The sequence below is a fragment of the Aquarana catesbeiana genome, linkage group LG10, assembly GCF_042186555.1.
Source record: "Aquarana catesbeiana isolate 2022-GZ linkage group LG10, ASM4218655v1, whole genome shotgun sequence".
Classification (NCBI taxonomy): Eukaryota; Metazoa; Chordata; class Amphibia; order Anura; family Ranidae; genus Aquarana; species Aquarana catesbeiana.
Window position 1 is genome coordinate 182,779,574 of NC_133333.1, and position 22,287 is coordinate 182,801,860.

At 42.1% G+C, this 22,287-nt stretch overlaps 1 protein-coding gene across 1 annotated transcript in view; it reads right to left on the minus strand.

Moving 5' to 3' along the window:
* Window positions 1–22,287, minus strand: part of NOC2L (NOC2 like nucleolar associated transcriptional repressor) — a 221,289-nt gene that overhangs the window by 14,696 nt on the left and 184,306 nt on the right. The window contains exon 17 of the mRNA XM_073603046.1: window positions 15,515–15,650. Coding sequence (XP_073459147.1) covers window positions 15,515–15,650 — 136 coding nt within the window. The remainder of the gene's footprint in view (window positions 1–15,514; window positions 15,651–22,287) is intronic.

Genomic DNA, 22,287 nt, shown 5'->3' on the forward strand with positions numbered 1-22,287 from the left:
ACAACCCCTATATCTGTTAAAGCATTCAATAAACACAGCCCAATGCTTGCAATATTGAGCTCTGCTGTGGCCTGCGCTTCTGTGTGAAGCTCACCTTTTAGGCACTGAAAACGTATGTGTAATAAACTAACTCATCATCTCTGCAGCTTGCTCTGGCCAAGCCCTATTCAGACACATGCTTTAAATTACATCTCATCCCCCAGAGGAGCCATAAGCTACAAAGGGAAGGTCCACCTGCGGTCACAAAGGCCTGTGTGAGACCTACGGACTGAATTAGTAACAGATTTTTGGCAAGTAGGCGGAGGTTGGCATGCATGGGGGGGCTAATATTTAGTCGTCAGAGGTCCCAGTTCTGCATTTATCCAACCAGATGGGAGAAGGAGACAACCCCCACCATCATCTATGAAGAAAAACCTGGAGGCAGCTTAACTCTTTTCTCAGGGAACACTAAGCTCACCCTTCAAAGTGGCATAATTACAGAGTCCATTAGCAGAAATTACAAATCTGAGTGGAAAAGGAAAGGGTTTTATTGATGAGCGCAATCCACTGAGTGTGGGCAAGTGGTCTAAAAGTAGAATGAGAAGGGCAGGAGGAGATAAGGGAGGGAGAATATACAATTTTTGTACACGCCATAAAAACCTTTTCTTGGGAGTCCTGTGAAGGACAAAGGAAATCTTAAACCTTTCGGTTTTACTGCCACCTACAGAAGAATCTGACCTTGGCAAACAAAAAACTGTAGAACAGCCAAGGGCAAATCCTCAAACTTCCAACATGTCTCAGTTTTGTAGCAAAGCAGTACCAAAAACATACGAGTGAGATTTGTGTCCGTCAGTGGACTCCAAGAAACGGTAAGTATAAATAACTTATTTTCTCTCTCAACTATTGAGAGACACAGGAAGTCTTAAGCCTTCAAGGTGTTGAAAAGTAGTCCAACTGAGGGGTAGGAATGCCTGCAGCTCAAAGCACTGCGTAAGAACTTACACCTGAAGCTGTGTAGTTAAGTAACTAAGTGTAGATAAGTATAAACTTTTTTTTTTTTACTTAGCCTTTACATAATTATTTTGACAGAGAGGGAGAAGACTTTGCAGTGTGTTCCTCAGGCTTCTTCCACTGGGGAAAATCAGTGCTATTGCCACCTGTAGCATCTTTGATGCTTTCAGGAGCTTTAGGAGCAACTTTTCAGGACGTCTGAAGAGAAACTCTCTCTCCAAGACCATACAAATCTAATGTTGTTTACATTAGATGAAATGGAGTCAATATAATTTGCTGCTTTTATGAGAAGTTATGTTCCTATAAAATCTCAATAGAACTCACAATATGCTGATTCACTTATCTTTGATTGATTTATGTAGGGGATGTTGGTACAGCCTATAAGGATATAGTTGGTATTAGAATATGCCCCTTGTTCTATAATAAATGACATGAGACAACTAAAAGAAATGAGATGGGTGGCTCTTAGCAAACAACCACAGCTGAAATTTAATGCTATGGCCATCTGCTCCACATGTTCTATATTCAAGGGGACAACCTCAGCAGCAGCAAGATCGCTTTTAAGGAATTTTGACCAGTCAAACGCAGTCTGGCAAAGTCAGAGCTAGAATTAGATGGAGAAGTGAGCCCATCGGTGAGAACAGAACTCTATAAAGGGCTTCTAACCACTTATCAGTAAGGTCACATCTACTAGAATATCAAACACCCTGTTAAGGCGGGACACTGCTAGATCCACAGTGAGAAAGGACCACTTCTGCACAAATCCTTATTAACAAACACAAGGCTAATAATCATTATGGGGGAGCAAACAGTTTGTCAAGATGTTTTCAGTTTCAATAAAAACAGAAGTTTTAACCACTTCACTACCAGAAACTTTATTCCTCCTCTCTCCCCCCAGACATTGACTTCACTAACCTGCACACTCTTCTTGACCCTGTAGCACTAGATTGACTTGCTGATCATGAAACCGACCCATTAGTGAAACCTTTCTCTGCCAAGGAGGCCCTCGCAGCCATTTACTCGTTCTCTAATGGAAAGGCTCCAGGCCCGGATTTTTTTTTTTTTTTAAAGACACATGCAGGGGCCTTAGCTCCCAAATTCCTTATACACTCGCTGTTTGGAGGATGACTCTCTTCCTCACTGCATGCAGGAAGCACATATTGTTATTATTCACAAACCCCCTAGAGATCCCAAATTATGCACAACTTATAGACCCATCACCCTTTTAAACCGTGACTAAAAATCCTAACTAAGCTGCTTATCAATCGACTTAGTCAAGTCATCTGTAGCCTTATTGACGCAGATCAAATGGGCTTCATATCACATAATGCCATAGATATTAATATCCGCAGACTATTCATGAATATACAAGCACAGCATGCTAACTGGGAAAGTGGAGTTGTCACCTCCCTCAATATAGGGAAAGCATTTGATATGATAGAATGGCCTGATCTCTGGGAGGTTTTGAGAAGGATATGTCTTCCTCTTAGATTCATACAAAGGCTACTCACCATCTACAGCTATCCGGTTGCATCTATACAACTTTGAGGTGGCCTTTCTGCCCTGTTCCCGCTAATTAGAGGAACCTGGCAGGGCTGCTCACCCTCCATCCCAAGCCCTTTTTGCCATTGTAATGGAGTCAGTGGCTTGGTTTCCTCCCAATATTAGGGGTCTTCCGGATGAAGGAGAGAGTAGCCCTGCATGCAGGCGACCTCCTTTTATTGTTAAAAAATGCAGACCCCTCCTTGTAAAGAGCACTTCAGGTTCTAAATGCCTTTTCAGCAGTAACTTGGATCAAGGTAAACTGGAGAAAATACCTCTTATTTCCAATACACTCTGAAGCTTCCTCTATAGCAGTGGTTCTCAACCTGGGGGTCGGGACCCCCTCAGGGGTCGAATGATGATTTGCCAGGGGTCACCGAGTCATGGGCTGTTCCTGAAGCCCGCTCGCTCTCCCAGCCTTTTCACGGCTGCCCAGCAGGGCTGTTCTCGGAGCCCGCAGCTGCCCACTCAGCCTCTTTGCAGCCGCCCATTCAGTTCACGGCATGGCTGGGGGGCAGAGACTAGAGGTTAGCTAACTGGTGAGGAATGTGAAGTGGGAGGAGCTGAAGGAGACCCTATCTCCTGATTTTGGCATAGGTGTCACTGCTGCAAGACACCACAGAGCTGGAGACACAGTGAGTAACACTACCTGTGATTATAGTTGCCATTAAAAGTCCTCACTATAGTTCTCGGATCAGCAGATGACCTTGATCAAGAGCACCTAAGTTGGCTGATCAGAACTCCCCACCAGCACTGCCACTTATCCCATTCCCCACACCCCCCACTAAGGAGTAAGAGAAGGAATAAAAATAGAGAATACATGGAGGGGAGATGAAAAGAGGGGGAGGAACAAATGAAAAGGGGGAAGAAAGAATAAGAGAAAGAACAAGAAAGATGGCTAGAGAGAGGGATGGGGAAAAAAACAAGAAATTAGGATAGAGAGATGTAAAAGAGAAATAAAGCGAGAATAATTTTACTGTTAGGGGTCCCCACAACTTGGCAAAATTTTATCAAGGGGTCACGGTACTGGAAGGTTGAGAACCACTGCTCTATAGCCTTGTCTGATCTTCCACTACAGTGGGTATCCCAATTTAAATACTTAGGGGTTATACCTATGAATAATTCTGATTATATCACCCCCGTGTTACCTGTCCTGGGGGGGGGTAAGACTAATATAAAGGCATGGAGAAATCAGTTATCTCTTCTGGACCTTATTAATCTTGTTAAAAAAATTTTTACCTAAACTTTCATACCCGTTCTGCAATTCTTCAATCACTCATTACCCACCTAAACCAAGCGCTATCTTCCTTCCATTAGGGTGGCCTCACTCCAAGATATACAAATTGCCCACACTCATACGAGCTACCCTACAACGGGGGCCAACTATGCCAGACTGCCACAAATATTATATTGCCACACAATTGGTGACAGCATATTGGTGGCTAGGTCCAGATACTTCCAACCCCTCCAGTCATAGAGGCTGCAATTTTTCAGCCACTGGAAGCTTTAAAACTATTACTACATAGTGGACCAAAGCCCCCATCACTTAAGGATATATGTTCACCTTTCTAAAAAAAAAAAAAAAAAAGTGCAAAAAAAAATGTGCATTTACCGTTTTTTTTTTTTTTTTTTAGGAGCCTGTATTGCATGCTGATCGCAGGTGCAATCTCAGGCTCCTGCATACTGTCTGTGTAGCTGTCTGCCCATACTTTATAAGGGCAGGCAGTCACTGAAATGACAGGAGGAATCAACTACTGGCGTGCTCACCAGCACCCTGGTAGTTCATTGAGAACTACAAGCTATCAGCTGCAAATGCTGTTGGTTCTTGTAATTCGTTAATTCACTGAACTCTATGAATGAATGACGTGGCCGTGTGGGCGGGGCTCCGTACTTTTCAAATTGCGACAGCAAGTGCGGGGAGAAAATTCCTGGCCCGCTGTAACAACAACAAGGGGGATCGGGGATAGGCTGCGGGAGCGGCAACATGTTACATGTTCCACCCTAAAAATGGGTGGAACACATAACGTTCCCAAAGGTGAACTTATCCTCTAACCCCCTCCATAGTTCGCATCTTGTGAACTCGGAAGCAGGGCCTTGGTTGCGAATGGTAACCTGGTACCGCGCTCTCCCCACACACCCTGTTGTGGAACGACCCCTCTTTAACTCACTTCTATGCTCTACCAGATCCTCCGGGCTGGGCCACTTCATTACTACTTCAGGTACCTGCAGATCTCTCATGCCTTTGGTTGCCAATTTGCTTCTTGACAATTAGATATGGTTTGTTCTGAACTTGAAACGTTACTTAAGTCTAAAGATTTGGAAAAACCAACATTAACAACATATAATGATCTCCTCCTGGTGTCCCTCCCTGATCTGTCTTCCCTCAGACAGAAATGGTTAAGTGATATACTGGATCTTGAGGATGAGGGTTCAGGGAACTCCCCCTTTAAATGTCTTGTTTCTATTAGAGACACACTTGTTCAACTTAAAATTCTACACTAGGCCTACTTCGCAAACTCCACTTACTCTCCAGCCTGTTGGAAATTAAGGGATGAGCCCGATGTTGGAGTCGAACGTAAGTTCGACTCCAACATCGGGTGTTCGCCGAATAGTGAACAATTTGGGGTGTTCGCGGCAAATTCGAAAGCCGCGGAACACCCTTTAAAAGTCTATGGGAGAAATCAAAAGTGCTAAATTTTAAGGCTTATATGCATGGTATTGTCATAAAAAGTGTTTGGGGCCCTGGGTCCTGCCCCAGGGGACATGTATCAATGCAAAAAATGGTTTTAAAAACGTCATTATAGCCGCAAGCAGTTTTAAATTACTTTTTTTCATTTAGAAATGTCATTTTCCCTTTGGACTGTTCTAAACACGGGAAACATGCGCCACTTTACAGGCATACTATAGACACCCCCCAGGTACGAAATTTAAAGGAATATTTCACTTTTATTGTTTCACTTTAAGCATTAATAAAATCACTGCTCCCGAAAAATGTCTGTTTTTAAAACTTTTTTTTGCATTGATACATGTCCCCTGGGGCAGGACCCAGGTCCCCAAACACTTTTTACGACAATAACTTGCATATAAGCCTTTAATGCGAACCGAACAGGGAGGGGTTCGGCTCATCCCTATTGGAGATGTACTCTCCACCCTGTTGGAGATGTACTCTCCAGATTGGGAACTTCCTGCATCCTTTTTGGGACTGTCCAGCAATCTCCCAGTATTGGGGAGCATTTGTTAATATGATTAATGTAGTGGCTGACACTTCCTTTACCCTTCACCTAAAATGTGTTTGTTGTGCCTAGTTGATGCTCGTGTTTCTACTACAACGAAGAAGTCTTTTCTTCAGGTTACTGTTATTTTATGCCAGAAAGGTGATTACTCAACCTTTGAGAAAGTCCTCACCTCCCTCAGTCCAGTACTGGCAACACTTTGTGAATTCCGCCCTACCTCTCTATTAAAGATACACATGTCATCAGGGGCTGATAAAAAGAAAATAGATCGGGTCTGGGCGAGGTGGATATAAAGTGCCTCTACTGCTTCAATGCCGTATTCTGTATGACCTTGATCCCTGTTTTTTTATGTTACCTTCGGCCACCCAACTTTGGGTAGAAAGCCCACTCCTATGATCACTATAGTCTCCAGGGAGCAATACCTGTTAAATGGGCCTGGTATATTGTTAATCACCTTATTCAGTATAAGCCACAAGTTGTACCTTGTTTTGATGCTTTGATTTTTGTTTTGGTATTGATACTGTGGTACTGGGTACCTTTTTTCTGTTTATTTGGGTTGATACACCCCTGTGTGGGCAATACTTCCCGAGTATTTTTTGTATATTTTATGGAAAATTCTAACAAAAAGATTTCTTAAAAAAAAAAAAAAAAAAAAAAAGAATGGAGAGGGTAAGTCCACCTAGCAGAGACCGTAATAAAAAAAATATCAGGGCATCTAATCCTTCCCTGCACTGTTTAAAATATAAAAAAAAAATATTGCTATACATACATTTTAAATAAAACAAATGGATCACTAAAGCTGAATACAAGTCTGAAGACACCTGACTATACAAGCAGGTCGATGGGTTACTGCAGGAAATGCTCCCATACAGGTGTCACACGTACACAATTAGAAGGAAAACCTGTATATACAAACATTTGAAGGGTAACTTGTGTCTCACATCGCAAAAACTTCCTATTTTTAAGTTGTTGAAACAACCTTTGAATAAGAGAGGTAAACATGTAACTGTAAGCTGCACCGCCAAGCTGATGCTTTAATCAGGGTTCAGTAGAGCCCCTAAGCTAAGTTACCTATAAGCACTGTGCTCACTGGTGACTTAATTGCTTTTGCGATTAAGGTCCAAATGCCTAGGAAGACTGCAATAATAAGCATTAAAGAATATGCAGCCCAAACTGCTTTCCTTTAGGGCTAATTAAAGACTCATCAACCCCAAATAGCGAGGACAGACTGTTGCAGTAATTACCAGCAGGTTTTAGAAAACTGGCAAAATGTTTTTGTATTTCACTGCCCCTGCCAAAAAACAAGTGTTTTCCCATCAATATTGCAAGTGGAGGAAAAAAAAAAATTGTGATTTTTCTTAAGCTGAATCTCTGAAGTGGTTAAAGTGTTACACAATTGCCCTAAAACCCATAAACTAACCAGAATACCCAAAGGATAACAAAATTCATGCAACCTAAATTGCTTGATGGTTCTCCCAGATTTTACCACCATCCCTAGAAGGGGCTTAAAAATCTGGAATAAACCGTTTTTGAGGTTGTACAGCCACAATTCAGAGTGAGGTGCTACTGGTTTTTCTGCAGCTCTCTACTTCTTTAGGGACTAAGTTTCTTTGTATTAAAGTGTCATATCAGAAGTCAGGAATGCTGCAAGTATCAGCCATGGGAAGGCTAGTGCAAAAAAAAAAAAAAAAAAAAAAAAAAAGAACGAAAGAAAAATAGAATGTTAAAAATGACTGTCACTTCATAAATTAAAAAAAAAAAAAAAAAAACTGCTGACAGGTAAAAATTGCAGGCACACAGATTTCATTGTCCCCTTTATGCATGAATGTTGGGTTGTTCTGACCAAGCAAAGCTTTTGCACATGATTGTGAAGGAGCTTGTCTGTCCACTTCCTATTCACACTGGCTAGTGAAGCAGCCTATTACACTACAAAGGGCTCTGTTGTTCTAACAGAACAGGACTTCCAGATATGGGGGAGTATGCGGATTCTTGAGCATCCAGATGCTCTCACAACTGGATAGGCTCTAACACTTGGTTGTACTCCTGCAGCAGGAAGGGAGTGTGGATAGGGGAGTATACCTTGCTGGGGTGGTAAACTATTAGGCGATATTGTCACTGACCTGAATTTGCAAGGTAACATCCATTTAAAATTTAAGTTCATCATTGAGGAAAAAACGAATAAATGCACATATTTTTGCAGAAGAAAATGTTAATTTATTATTTTTTACCCCAGGAGCCTTACACATATGATCAATGGATCGTGAGGTGTAATTTCAGGCTTTCGCAGACATATCCTGCAACCTAGATGAAGTGTCAATGAACTACGAGGGCGCTCACCAGCCAAGGTGGCAAACAGGACTTGAAGTGTCTTCATTCACAGATTGCTGAATGATGTGGCTGTGTGTAGCAGCGCCAATTTTGAACATGTCATCGGGGGTGGTAGAAAGGAACACCCGCTGTCATGGGGAGAAATTGGGGGCATGAGAAGAAGTGCCGACGCATGTTACACCCAAAATATAGTTTTATTGTGTAAAATGCTCCAAAAATGAACATAGCCTTTAACCAGTAGCCGACCAGCCGCCGCCATTATACTGCGGCAGGTCGGCTCTCCTGGGCAAAGCGCCGTAGGTATAAGCCGGGGGCGCGCGTGTGCACCCGTGACGATCGGATTCGCTTCAGAACCGATCAGTCTCCAGGCCCAGGCCAATGAAATCATTGGCCTGGACCTGGTGATCAGTTCTGGAGAATAAGAGACTGTCCTCTGCATGTAAGTGTAAACACAGGCAGAGGAAATGATGTCATCTCCCCTCGTTGAACTCTTTTCGGTTCCAGAGAGAGGACATTTAACCGTGAGTTGCACTACACTAACACCAGTATACGTAGGCACACTTATCACCCCCCGATCGCCCCCCCCCCCCCCCCCAGTTAAACCCCTTCACTCCCTGTCACTGTGTCACCAATTGCAGTTTTCTGAATTTTCACCGATCACTGCATTGGTGTAATTTGTGATACTAGTAAGTGTTAGGGCAGTTAGTAGTAGGCCCGTTAGGTCCAGGGTACCCACCAAGGTTTAACCCCTTAATCGCCCCCCCCCCCAGTTAACCCTTTCACCCGCCGTCACCAGTGTCACTAATATGGTGTATAGATCTATATTTTGATTGCTGTATTAGTGTCACGGGTTAGCCAGTTAGTTTCACTGTCAGTCTTTTATAGCATCAGGGTACCCCCATATATAAATCGAATAAAGGTTTTAACCCTCGATCACCCCCAGTTAACCCTTTCCCCCTGTCACCAGTGATCACCATGTTAGTGTCACGGGTGACGCTGGTTAGTTTTTTTTTTTATAGCATCAGGGCACCCGCCATATATTACCTAATAAAGGTTTAACCCTCTGATCGCCCAGGGGGTGACATCAGTTTTAGCGTCAGCCCCAGGCAGTGTCAGATCAGTGCCAGTAGCGCCAACACCCACGCACGCACCATACACCTCCCTTAGTAGTATAGTGTCTGAACGGATCAATATCTTTGATCTGATCAGAACTATGTTAGCGGGATCAGCCCAGATACCTGCTAGCACCTGCGTTTAGCCCCTCTGCTCAGCCCAGCCCACCCAAGTGCAGTATCAAACGATCACTGTCACTTTGGAAAAAAAACATAACTGTAGCGTTTGCAGAGTCAGGCCTGATCCCTGCGAATGCCAACAGTTTTTTTGGTAGCGATTGAAGCAGGCTCTGACAATCAGGTGCGCTTTTTGCCTGTGAGTCGCACTAGTTGTACCAGTAAATTTAGAGGCCACAATATCCAATCGAAGGTACACTAGTGAAGAGGCCTACACGTTTCTGAGCATGACCGATAAGATTGAAGAGGAAGTATCTCATCTGTCAGATTTAGGCTCAGAACACGAACCAGTAGACAGCATCGGCACACCGACAGATAGCTCTGAGGACGGAGTAGTGGTCCCTGCTAAGGTCAGGCGTACCCGACCCCGTCGTTCTTCTGTTGTTGAGGTTCAAGAACCGCAGGGCTCTCAAATGGAGCAGAGAGCAAGTACTAGTGCCGCTCATCTTTCTAGTTAATTGGCAAGCACCAGCAGCCTAGTACACCCTGGTCGTAGTCAAACCAGCACCGCAGTATCACACAGTGACGTGGCGAGTCCCATAAGTGCAGTCCAAGCTGGTGCGGTAGCTAGCACAAGTAGTGTCTCGCAGCCACCAAGAAGACAAACACAGGCCCGTCGAGCCCATAGTGCCTTTCCCGCTGCATTTGCTCATCCTAATTGGGAGCCCACCACTTCTGCAGCACCCGTAAATTCCCCCATTCACTGGCCAACCCGGAATTCAGGTGGAAACAGTTGATTTTACATTACTTGATTCTTATTCGCTGTTCAATCACGGAAAATCTCTATAGATCTATTGTGGACCAAAGCAATTTGTATGCTGGTCAATTAATCGCCGCTAATCCCCAGTTGACCCTTGCCAAAGATTGGAAACCTATTACGGTTTCAGAATTTAAGACCTTTCTGAGCCTATCCCTCCTCATGGGCATAACGAAAAAGAGTGAGTTGTGGTCATATTGGTACACTGACCCAATTCACCATATGCCGTGTTCTCTGCATCCATGACCAGGGCTAGATATGAGCAGATCTTGCGGTGTATGCACTTCAACGACAATGAACTCTGTCGTCCTCGGGGTGACCCTGAATTTGATCGGCTCTACAAAATTTGGCCCCTCGTAAACCACTTCCACCAACAGTTTGCAGCCTTGTTTATTTCCGATCAAAATGTCTGCGTTGAGTCCCAGATTACGTTTTCTGACCTCTTTTCTGATCTTTCAAACACTATCTTCCCATCAAGCGTGGGGGTCAAGTTGTATAAGAGATCTGTGACCGGCCGACAGACTATACATATAACTTTTTATGGTTTACGAAGGAAAAGCTAGTCACGTGGAGCCCGAGAACTGCCCAGACTACATAGGGAGCACTGGCAAGATTGTTTGGTATTTGGTGTCACCCTTATTCAGAAAGGGGTACCACTTGTACATGGACAATTATTACATAAGCGTGCCACTTTTTAGTCACCTTTTTGATTGTGGAATTGACCCATGTGGCACCATGCAATCTAATCGCTGGGGCTTACCCCAGCGGTTTGTAGAGTCCTGACTTAGACTGGGGGAGAGAGACTGCTTGATGTAATAATTTGCTTGCAGTCAAGTGGAGTGGAGGGATTCACGGAATGTTTTCGTTCTGTCCTCCCTTCATGCAGATACGACAGTCCAGATTCCAACGATGACTGGTGCTGTGGAGAAACCCCCGTGTCCTCGAATACAACCTTAATATGCGGGGGTGGATCTCAACGACCAGTTGATGGCGCCGTACTTAATTGCCTGTAGAGCCAGACGCTGGTACAAAAAAAGTGTCTGTATACCTATTTCAACTGGCTCTGCTGAACGCTTATGTGCTATACAAAGCGTCAGGATGAACTGGATCCTTCCTTAAATTCCAGGAAGAGGTCATCACAGCCCTTCTGTTTCCAGATGGTGCTGTGCCCCAACTTCCAACGCAAATGCAGTGAGCTGGCAGCATGAGTGGCATTTTCTGCATGTCCTCCGTGGTACCCCTACCCAACGATGTCATGTCTGTAGGAAACACTGATACAGGCGTGACACTTGCTTTTAGTGTCCCTCCTGTCCTGACAAACCTCGTCTATGCATCGGTGAATGTTTCCAACGCTACCACACACTAGTGGAGTATTAGTGTAGGGTACAGCACAGCACAATCCTAGGGAACACTTTCACAGGGTCTCCAAAAATGCCATCGCATTTTAGAAACCCTGGAACCTTTACAATTACAAAAAAAAAGTAAAAAAATATAGAAAATAAAAAATCCAAAAACAGTTATTTCCTTAATCTTCTCTCTATTGTTCTGCTCTGTTTTACTGTATTTTATGCTTAACTACAATGTTTTAATGTTACTATGTTTTATCATGTTTGCTTTACAGGTATGTAATTCTTTTCTACTTTACTGTTTACTGTGTTTTATTGTTAATCATTTTTTTCTTTGTAGGTACGCCATTCAGCTGTAGCACTGATTTTTCAATCTTGACAGCAACAGCGTTTGCTCTCACAATGCGTAAATCAGCGACTCCAGCGCTGTAGGAGGTGATTTCACTACCACAATTGAAAAAACAAGCATATATGCCGAAGCATGGGGGCAGGGGTGGAGGGGCGATTTGCCCCTAAAATTAGGGGCAGACTGCCCCCATGCTTCGGCATATATTTTTTACTTTTTTTTTTTTTTTGCACAGATTGCAATAAAAATAATGTTTTATTGAGTTAATGTTTTATTGTTACCATTGTTTGCTTTTCAGGTACGCCATTCAGCTGCAGCACTGATTTATCTTGACAGTAACAGTGTTTGCTCAAAACGATAAGTAAATCAGCGACTCTAGCACTGTAGAAGGTGATTTCACCACCATGGGTTAAAAAGAAACAGTGCATGTATGTCCATCATTAGAAGTGGGTGGATGCAGGGTGGTAGTTTAATGGTGGGCATACCCATCGATCAATCTTTTTTCAGCCAACATGGCAAAAAAAAACAACATTACAATATATGCCCAACAAGGACCAGCAACGTACTGGTATGTTGATGGACTTTGAGTGGTTATACCAGAATTATGCCTGCAGGTTTAGGTATCATCTTGTTATCACTCTTTTAAGCCAGCGGTCGGCTTTCATTTAAAAGCACTCCTAGCGGCTAATTTAGTGCCACTAGACTGCTTTTACAAGCAGTGGGAGGGAATTTTCACACCCCCTCCCCGGTGTGTTTTAGTGCATTAAAATTCAAAAGTGTTTTTCTTCCAAAAAAATTGCGTTCGAAAAACGCTGTGCACATACTGTGTGAAAAAGAAAATTGCAACACCCACCATTTTAATCTGTAGGGCCTTTGCTTTAAAAAAAATATATAATGTTTGGGGGTTCAAAGTAATTTTCTAGCAAAAAAAAAAAAAGCAACAAAAAAACAAAAATGTTTTTCATATAAAGTGTCAGAAAGGGCTTTGTTTTCAAGTGGTTAGAAAAGTGGGTGATGTGTGACATAAGCTTCTAAATGTTGTGCATAAAATGCCAGGACAGTTCAACCCCCCCCCCCCCCCCCAAATGAGCCCTTTTTGGAAAGTAGACACCCCAAGCTATTTGCTGAGAGCCATGTTGAGTTGTCACTAAATTATGTATTGCTCACACATGACATGGGTATATGTGGAATTGCACCCCAAAATACATTCTGCTGCTTCTCCTGAGTAATTATAAAAATAAGAGAATACCGTGCTTAGAATAAAATAAAGCAACAAAAACCATCTAATATCTAATGGTGCTAGTGTACATTTGTAAATAAAGTTGCGCTAAAAAAAATCTCTTATAAGAGACCTAGTGGAAGTGAAACAAACAAAATAAATCAATCGAATAGTACAAACATATGCAATAAATACACTGAATATTGAAAATAAGTGACCATATGCATCAATAGTGCATAAAAAATACAAATATGAAAATAGAATGAGTGTCCATATACACCAATAGAGCAAAAAATAGTGTCCTTTAAAATTGTGTACACAATTGATAAGTGTGTGGAGGAATGGGTAAATTTGGGCAATGAAGACCACAACAGGTAGGTATTCCGGGTGACCATCTTCGCCCTTTAATTCCACAACTGACAAAAAGTGGGGTCTCAACCTGGAAGTGAAGCTCTATATATGAGAACCCTTACCGGAGCTGGTGGACCCCCTAAAGAGCAGGGTCATACAATCAGACAGATTAAGCCCTCTGCAGGGACACGTAGATCCTCCGATATCTCCGATCCTTCAATTGCCTCAGATGGTTGGTGGAGAATTTGCCAAATGCGATGATATACACATCAGATGGATGTTCACAATCTGGAAAACGCAAGGTATTGCGAAACATGTAGGGCGGTGCGTTGTGCTGGCGCAATCACGCCACATGTGACCCCGGCACACGGGTGTTCTGTGTGTTTGTTTTTAGATATCCGGCTTTTTATGTAACCCATTTGTACATGTCTTTTTGCGAGCTCCTGCTCGTTTTATTTAGCATTAAAGCTTTATGGTTTTTAATCTACTACACGATCGGAGTCCCTCTCTGTTTGCTCTCTCGTGGCTTTAAGCCCGAGTGTGTTTTTTTCCAGATTGTGAACATCCATCTGATGTGTATATCATCGCATTTGGCAAATTCTCCACCAACCATCTGAGGCAATCGAAGGATCGGAGATATTGGAGGATCCACGTGTCCCTGCAGAGGGCTTAATCTGTCTGATTGTATGACCCTGCTCTTTAGGGGGTCCACTAGCTCCAGTAAGGGTTCTCATATATAGAGCTTCACTTCCAGGTTGAGACCCCCCTTTTTGTCAGTTGTGGAATTAAAGGGCGAAGGTGGTCACCCGGATTCTCCTGAGTACAGGGATACCACACAGAGACTTTTTGGGAGCCTAACAGCGTACAGGACTCCGAAAACCAATCACCACCTTCAGGATTTCTAAGGGTGTAAAATGGTGATTTTACTCTTCACTAATCACAATTTTATGCCTTTAGAAGGCCTGAAAGCGGTGCTTGGTTTTTTGGGGTGTCATTTCACATATGCCCATGGCATGTTTGAGCAATTTATCATTTAGTGACAACTTTGGGGGGGGGGAGAAAATAGTTTTTTACCGAAACTTGTGGCAAAATATAATATATTCCATGGACTAAACATGCCTCTCAGCAAATAGCTTGGGGTGTCTACTTTCCAAAATGGGGTCATTTGGGGGGGGGGGGGGGGTTGTGCTATCTTGGTATATCATGGCCTCCGAAACTGTGATAGGTAGTGAGGGGTGAAATGACCATTATACGCCCTTAGAAAGCCTGAAGGCGGTGATTGGTTTTCGGGTTCCTATACGCATCTAGGCTCCCAAAAAGTCTCACACATGTGGTATCCCTGTACTCAGCATAATGTATTTTGGGGTGTAATTTCACATATAACCATGCAATGTTTGAGCAATATATCATTGCAGTGACAACTATATGTAAATTTTTTTTGTCATTTTACAATCACTTGTGACAAAAAAAATTTAAATATTAGCAAAATATGTGCTCAAAATACCTCTCAGCAAATTCCAAAATGGGAGTCATTTGGGGGGGGGTTGTACTGCCCTGCCATTATAGCATCTCAAGAAATGAGATGGGCAGTCAAACTAAAAGTTGCGTAAATTCCAGAAAATGTACCCTAGTTTGTAGACGCTATAACTTTTCGCAAACCAATATACGTCTATTGAATTTTTTTTTACCCGAGACATGTGGCTGAATGCATTTTGGCCTAAATGTAGGACTAAAATTCAGTTTATTGTATTTTTTTTTTTTTATAACAAAAAGTAGAAAATATTTTTGTTTTCAAAAGTTTTGGTCTTTTTTCGTTTATAGCGCAAAAAATAAAAACCACAGAGGTGATCAAATACCATCAAAAGAAAGCTCTATTTGTGGGAACAAAAGGGTGCAAATTTCGTTTGGGTACAGCATTGCATGACCGCCCAATTAGCAGTTAAAGCGACGCAGTGCCAAATTGTAAAAAGTGCTCTGGTCAGGAAGGGGGCAAATCTTTCCGGGGCTGAAGTGGTTAATGAAACATGTTTATATATACACATGAATGTGCTGCAATGGCAATCCTCAACATTGGAGGAAGCGTAGCAAAGGTAGACCTAGAGAAATAAATTACCTTTTTTCAGTGACAAGCCAGCACTGCCACCCTCTGAATCACTGTCGGAGTCAAATAGGTCTTTGAATTCTTTTTTATCTTCCTCCTTCTTTTCCAACTTCTTCCTCTTTATTTCAGGGAGATTTAAATCTTCCATCTAATAAGGAAAAAAAACATATTTAACTTAACTTATCAGGGAAACAGGTACCAAAAGAGGATATCCATAAAAAAAACACTTAACATATAAAAGGTTTGTGTTTAAAATGTAATGTGCAGAAACCCATAACATCCAACCCAAATCAGCATTTACGGAGATAGATCACTGAAAGCACAACTGATTCCTAGCTTATGAGGATTACTGCATGTTGCATTGTTTTCTAGGTCTTGTTAAAGAGACCCTGTCTAAAAACAGAAATGAAAGCAGCAGCCCCTTGTAAGAAAAGAAGTAAAATCCTCACCTCTCTAGTGGCACTTGTATCCTATTTTCCTATCTGTTCCAGCCTTGCAAGCCTTAAACTGTCTCTTGAGCATTTACAGTGCATCTAGAAAGTATTTACAGCGCTTCACTTTTTCCACATTTTGTTATGTTACAGCCTTATTACAAAACGGTTTAAATTTATTTTTTTCCTCAAAATTCTACAAACAATACCCCATAATGACAACATGAAAAAAAAAAAAAAATCACATTTACTCAAGTATTCACAGCTTTTGCTCAATACTTTGGTGAAGCACCTTTGACACCAATTACAGCCTCGAGTCTGAGTATGATGCTACAAGCTTGGGACACCTATTTTTGGGCAGTTTCTCACATTCTTTGCAGGACTGCTCAAACTCCATCATGTTGGGTGAGGAGCGTCGGTGCACAGCCATTTTCAGATCTCTCCAGATATGTTCAATCGGGTTCAAGTCTGAGCTCTGGATGGGCCACTCAAGGACATTCACAGGAGTTGTCCCGTAGCAGATCCTTTGATATCTTGGCTGCCTGCTTAGGGTCGTTGTCCTGTTGGAAGACAAACCTTCTCCCCGCTTTGAGGTCCAGAGTGCTCTGAAGCAGGTTTTCATCAAGGATGTCTCCGTATATTGCTGCTTTCATCTTTACCGCGATCCTGAGTAGTCTCCCAGTTCCTGCCGCTAAAAAACATCCCTACAGCATGAAGCTGTCACCACCATGCTTAACTGTGTGGATGGTATTGGCGAGGTGATAAGCGGTGCCTGGTTTCCGCCAGACATGACACTTGCTATTCAGGCAAAAGAGTTCAATCATTGTTTCATCAGAACAGAAAGACCTTCAGGTGCCATTTGGTAAACTGCAAGCGAGCTGTCATGTTCCGTTTACGGAGGAGTGACTTCCACCTGGCCACTCTTCCATACAGGCTTGATTGATGGAGTGCTGCAGAGATGGTTGTGGTTCTGGAAGGTTCTCCTCTCTCCACAGAGAAACGCTGGAGCTCTGTCAGAGTGACCATTGGGTTCTTGGTCACCTCCCTGATTAAGGCCCTTCTGCCCCGATTGCTCAGTTTGGCCGGACAGCCCGCACTAGGAAGAGTCCTGGTGGTTCCAAACGTCTTCCATTTACAGATGATTGAGGCACCTGTCCCCAGATCTGTGCCTCCATACAATCCTGTCTCGGAGGTCTCCAGACATTTCCTTGGACTTCATGGCTTGTGCTCTGACATGCACGGTTAACTTTGGGACCTTATATTGACTGGTGTGTGCCCTTCCAAATCATGTCCAATCAACTGAATTTACCACAGGTGGACGCCAATAAAGTTGTAGAAACAGCTCAAGGATGATCAGTGGAAACAGGATGTACCTGAGCCCAATTTTGAGGGTCATGGCAAAGGCTTTGAATACTTATGTGATTTTTTTCGTTTTTATTTTTAATATATTTGCAAAGATTTCAAACTTCTTTCACGTTGTCATTATAGTTTGCAGAATTTTGAGGAAAATAATTAATTTAATTTTGGATTAAAGCTGTAACATAACAAAATATGGAGAAAGTAAAGCACTGCAAATACTTTCTGGATGCACTGTACTAGGACACTCTTCCAGGAGTGTCAGATGGCTGTGTCCCCTGCCATGTGTCGCAGTTCCATCCTCTGACTCCTTCATCACTATAGGACTCAGCACTAAAGTACAACACCCATTTTCTTACAGGGAGCTGTCATTTTCATTTCATTAGACCTGACAGGCTCTTAAAAAACTATATTACATAGAAGCAAGAAGGGGTAATATGCATAGTATTCAGTTATAAAACTAAATACAATATTCATGTCAGTAGGGCTGAAACAACTAATCGATTAATCGACAACTAATCGATTATGAAATTAATCGATTACTATTTTCATAATCGATTAATCGGCCAGTAACATAATGGGGTTAAAAAAAACTAAAATGAGCTCTTTATAGTACAAATAGAGCAAATAATCTCTACTGTAAATAAATTATATAAATAAGTTTAGTTGGTCTACCTGACCGTGGTTTGGTTTCAACAGAAACCCTCATTTTCCACTTCTTGATTAGAGTTTGAACACTGCTGATTGGCATTCTCAATTCCTTGGATATCTTTTTATATCCCTTTCCTGTTTTTTTTTACAGTTCAACTACCTTTTCCCGCAGATCCTTTGACAATTCGATTTTGACCACACAATTAGAAAATCGAACAAACGTTCTTAAAATTACATTTTTTGTCATTTGTCGGGGAAGACATTGTTTGTTTTTTAAATAAAAAATAGATCTCTGAGTCTGATGATATTTACCAGATTCACCCTTTAATAGTATATACAGTATATCTCCTCTAATAGTATATACAGTATATCTCTCCTAATAGTATATACAGTATATCTCCTCTAATAGTATGTACAGAATATCTCTTCTGTCTGTTATTCTCAGAGTGGATTAGATATTTTGCTCCCTAACCATATAGTTGGTTACTTATATTCACCACTGCATAGAGATGTTTAAGAATAAATTGCCTTTTTTTAAAACTTTACATATTAACTAAATTATACACCATACTTTTAAGGTTATTAACCGATTAATCGATTAATCGAAACAATAATCGGCCAACTAATCGATTATGACAATAATCGTTAGTTGCAGCCCTACATGTCAGCCTGCTCACAGACAATAAATCAGCATCAAATTGTCCTATTAGGCTGGCAGATGACACAGGAAGCTCTAAAGCTGAACAAGGAAATAGTGGAGCAATCCTACTGGCTGTGCAAAGTAGTAAAGGTGCAGCAATCACAAGACATGCTGAACAGAATAAGGCCTCTTTCACACGAACGATCCGTTCAGGTCCGCCTGTCAGTTTTTTTTAGGCGGACCTGAACGGACGCTCCATAGACCTCTATGGAGCGTCGGATGTCAGCGGTCACATGTCCGCTGACATCCGACCCACTCCAATCCAAAAAAGTGTAACGGAGGAAAAACCTACTTTTCCATCCGTCTGCGGATCGGGTGGCGACGGACTCTATGGTCCGTCTTCATCCGATCCCCCAAAGGTGAAAACGGCGCTCTGACAGGTCCGAGCGACGGACCTGTCATCTGCCTGCTCAGCGGGGATCGACTGAGCGATCCCCCGCTGAGCAGAGCGGGCTCTGTACACGGACACGTCTGTGTGAAAGAGCCCTTACGAACATTTTGGCAGGTAAAAAACATTCACACATTCATTTGAACTGCATATAACCCATTTGACTAGAGTTGTACTTTAAGACATAGTAGTGGGCTGAAAATGAAAATGGCAGACATGAAAATGACTAACAAAAGATATAACCACTGATCCCATCCAACTAGATGTTCCGGGTGCGGAAAGCTAGTCTTAGAATTGGATTATGTAATCTCTAAAACACAATGGGAGATTCATCAGTGGCGGCCCCCTCTCCCTTGTCAGATCATTCCTACCCCTCGTTAATAACCAGACGATAATGAGATAACAGGAAGCTCACAAGAGACTCCCAAGCCAGCATCTTTTATTTCCTCTATTTTTTTTTTTTTTTCTTTCTATTATTGAAGTAGCTGAGCCCTCTGCTCGTTAATCTGCTGCTCCTAATGAAGGAGCTAACGACTGCTGCCACCCTTCCACAGCGGCATCATTAGAGGCTGTTAGAAGCTCCAGGAAAAATGCTTAGCGCTGTAATTATTAGCACTGATGAGAGCCGAAAGCTCTCTCACACACACACACACACACACACACACACACACACACACACACACACACACACACACACCTACGCACAGACATGTACAGACACAGCAGACAGCTATCACATTTACCTACAGCAGCCTGACTTGCGCTTATGCAGACATGCAGTTCTACAGGGAACGGACGAATTGCCCCCAATATAAGCAGGAGTTTGTGCTTTCATTAACTCCGTGTTTTCATGACTCACAACTTTGTAGCGCTTTTCGAGTAGTGACATCACATTGACAATGACGGGAAAGAAGTTGTGAACCCTTTTAAAATGTCAACAAGTCTCAAAATAAAAAAAAAATAAAGAGAAAAACAGCCAGAATGTGTGTCTCAATGTCTATGCCATGAAGGTGGTAAATAACTACATTAAAATGCTAATTTATTATCGTTGCGATTTTTTTCACTGCGCGTACATACTAAGCTGTCTTCTGATGTCATGAAATGCATCAACAAATACAGCCACCTCTATCTCGCTAAATATATACCCACTTCATATGATGCAAAGGGCACACATATCTAAGCACAGAATGTTAGGGTTTATGATTAATGCTTTCTAGTATTCACTGACAATCTGAAACCTCACAGGTCCTCCTTGAAGTATTTTTAATGCAATAAAGTGTGCATCTGGACACATTTAAATGACCCATTCCCACTTTCTGGCAGTTCAACCAGTATATTTCAGTACTTGCAACGAGAGCAATAATGTATGCATGTATTTCAGGGAGCTAAAGTGGTATTAAACCCAAAAGCAACTATTTGTTATATTGCAGTTTACCAATTTCTATATGCAAAAGCTGCATTTATTTTCTTTTTTAGTCTTTCTTTCCTTTATTTTCATCTGGTGATCTAGTGAGTAAGTCTGTAGTTTTTGAACAAAGCAAGCTCTCCTACAAATGTAGCAGTTAAGTCCTGGTTCACACCAGTGCGGCTCTGAAATTGAGCTACTTCAGCGCAATTTCAGAGCCGCAGATCAGTGCAATTAGCACCTCCAAATTCATTCGTTTAACAGAAGTCTATGCAAGTGGCAATTAAATCCCAAAAAAGTAGTGCAGGAACATTTTTCGGATTCGTAACAATTTGAAAGGTTACATTGCCAGCAATGGGGTGCGAATTTGAACTGTTAAACCACACACAACAAATCACACCAGTGTGAACCATTTACCACTGACAGGGGTGCTTACAATGATCAATGTTTATTCATTTATGTAAAACCTTTATCCAAAAAGAAAAAAAAGAAAAAAAAAAAAAACGTTGCTATATCTGCTTGTGTAACAGCAGTTTGAGCTGGAGTTAGCTGGAGTTGGCTGCAGTTTGTTTAGGGTTATCTAAACCTGCTGGTCCATCTAACACTCCCCTCCCCCAGATTAATAATGCTGCTGTCTAAACATGCCCCCGTGTTCCTTCATCCAGAGTGGAGGCACTCCAATTACAGGAGGTGTGTTACTGGTCAGATTAGCAGGTCAAAACAGAAGGAAAAAAAGACTAAAAAAAAGAAAACAAATGCAGCCACCACATCTACAGATTGGTAAGCTGCAATATGTTACATTTTTGGTTTTGGGTTTAATATCACTTTGATTCATTTTTAGGCCCCATTTACATTTGTGTAAATTAGTGACCAGATGCAGGAGACCCAGAGGGGGTTCCCAGCAATTAGCTGTGGGCGGGAAACTGAAAGGAGTGAGAGGCTGACAGTTCCTGCAGCTATAGTATCTCACAAAAGTGAGTACACCCCTCACATGTGAGAACACTGAACAAATGACACTTTGCTACAATGTAAAGTAGTGAGTCTAAATTGTATAACATTGTAAATTAGTTGTCCCCTCAAAATAACTCAACACACAGCCATTAATGTCTAAACCACTGGCAACAAAAGTGAGTACACCCCTAAGTGACAATGTCCAAATTGGGACCAATTATCCATTTTCTCTCCCCAGTGTCATGTGACTCGTTAGTGTTACAAGGTCTCAGGTGTGAACGGGGAGCAGGTGTGTTAAATTTGGTGTTATCGCTCTCACTCACTCATACTGGTCACTGGAAGTTCAACATGGCACCTCATTTTACATTGTAGCAAAGTGTAATTTCTTCAGTGTTGTCATATGAAATTATATAATAAAATATTTACAAAAATGTGAGGGATGTACTCACTTTTGTGGAACACTGTATTTGTGGCTGCTTGCATGTAATCGCTCATGCAGTAAATACCTACAAATAGTTGGCCCTGGACACAGAATGTCTGCATCCAGGGCCAATCATTCACAGGTAATCACTGCTTGGATGGATACATGAAAACAGCTGTGAATAGCCGCAGGAGCTGTCAGATTTGTAATGCTTTCAGTGGGAATTCCTGCCCACAGCTAATAACTGGGAACCCCCAATGGGTCTCCCAACACCTAGTTGCTGATAGCCCCATTCGCAAGTGTAAATGGGGCCTAAAAATTGAATAAATCCCTAGAACACATGCATATATCTCTCGTTGAAAGAACTGAAAAATACTGATTGAATTGCCAGAAATTCAGTGAGCTCTTAAAGCGGTAGTAAACTCAGATAAACTCTGAAAATCAAAGCGCTTGTATACAAGGCTTTGTTTTCTTTGAAACAA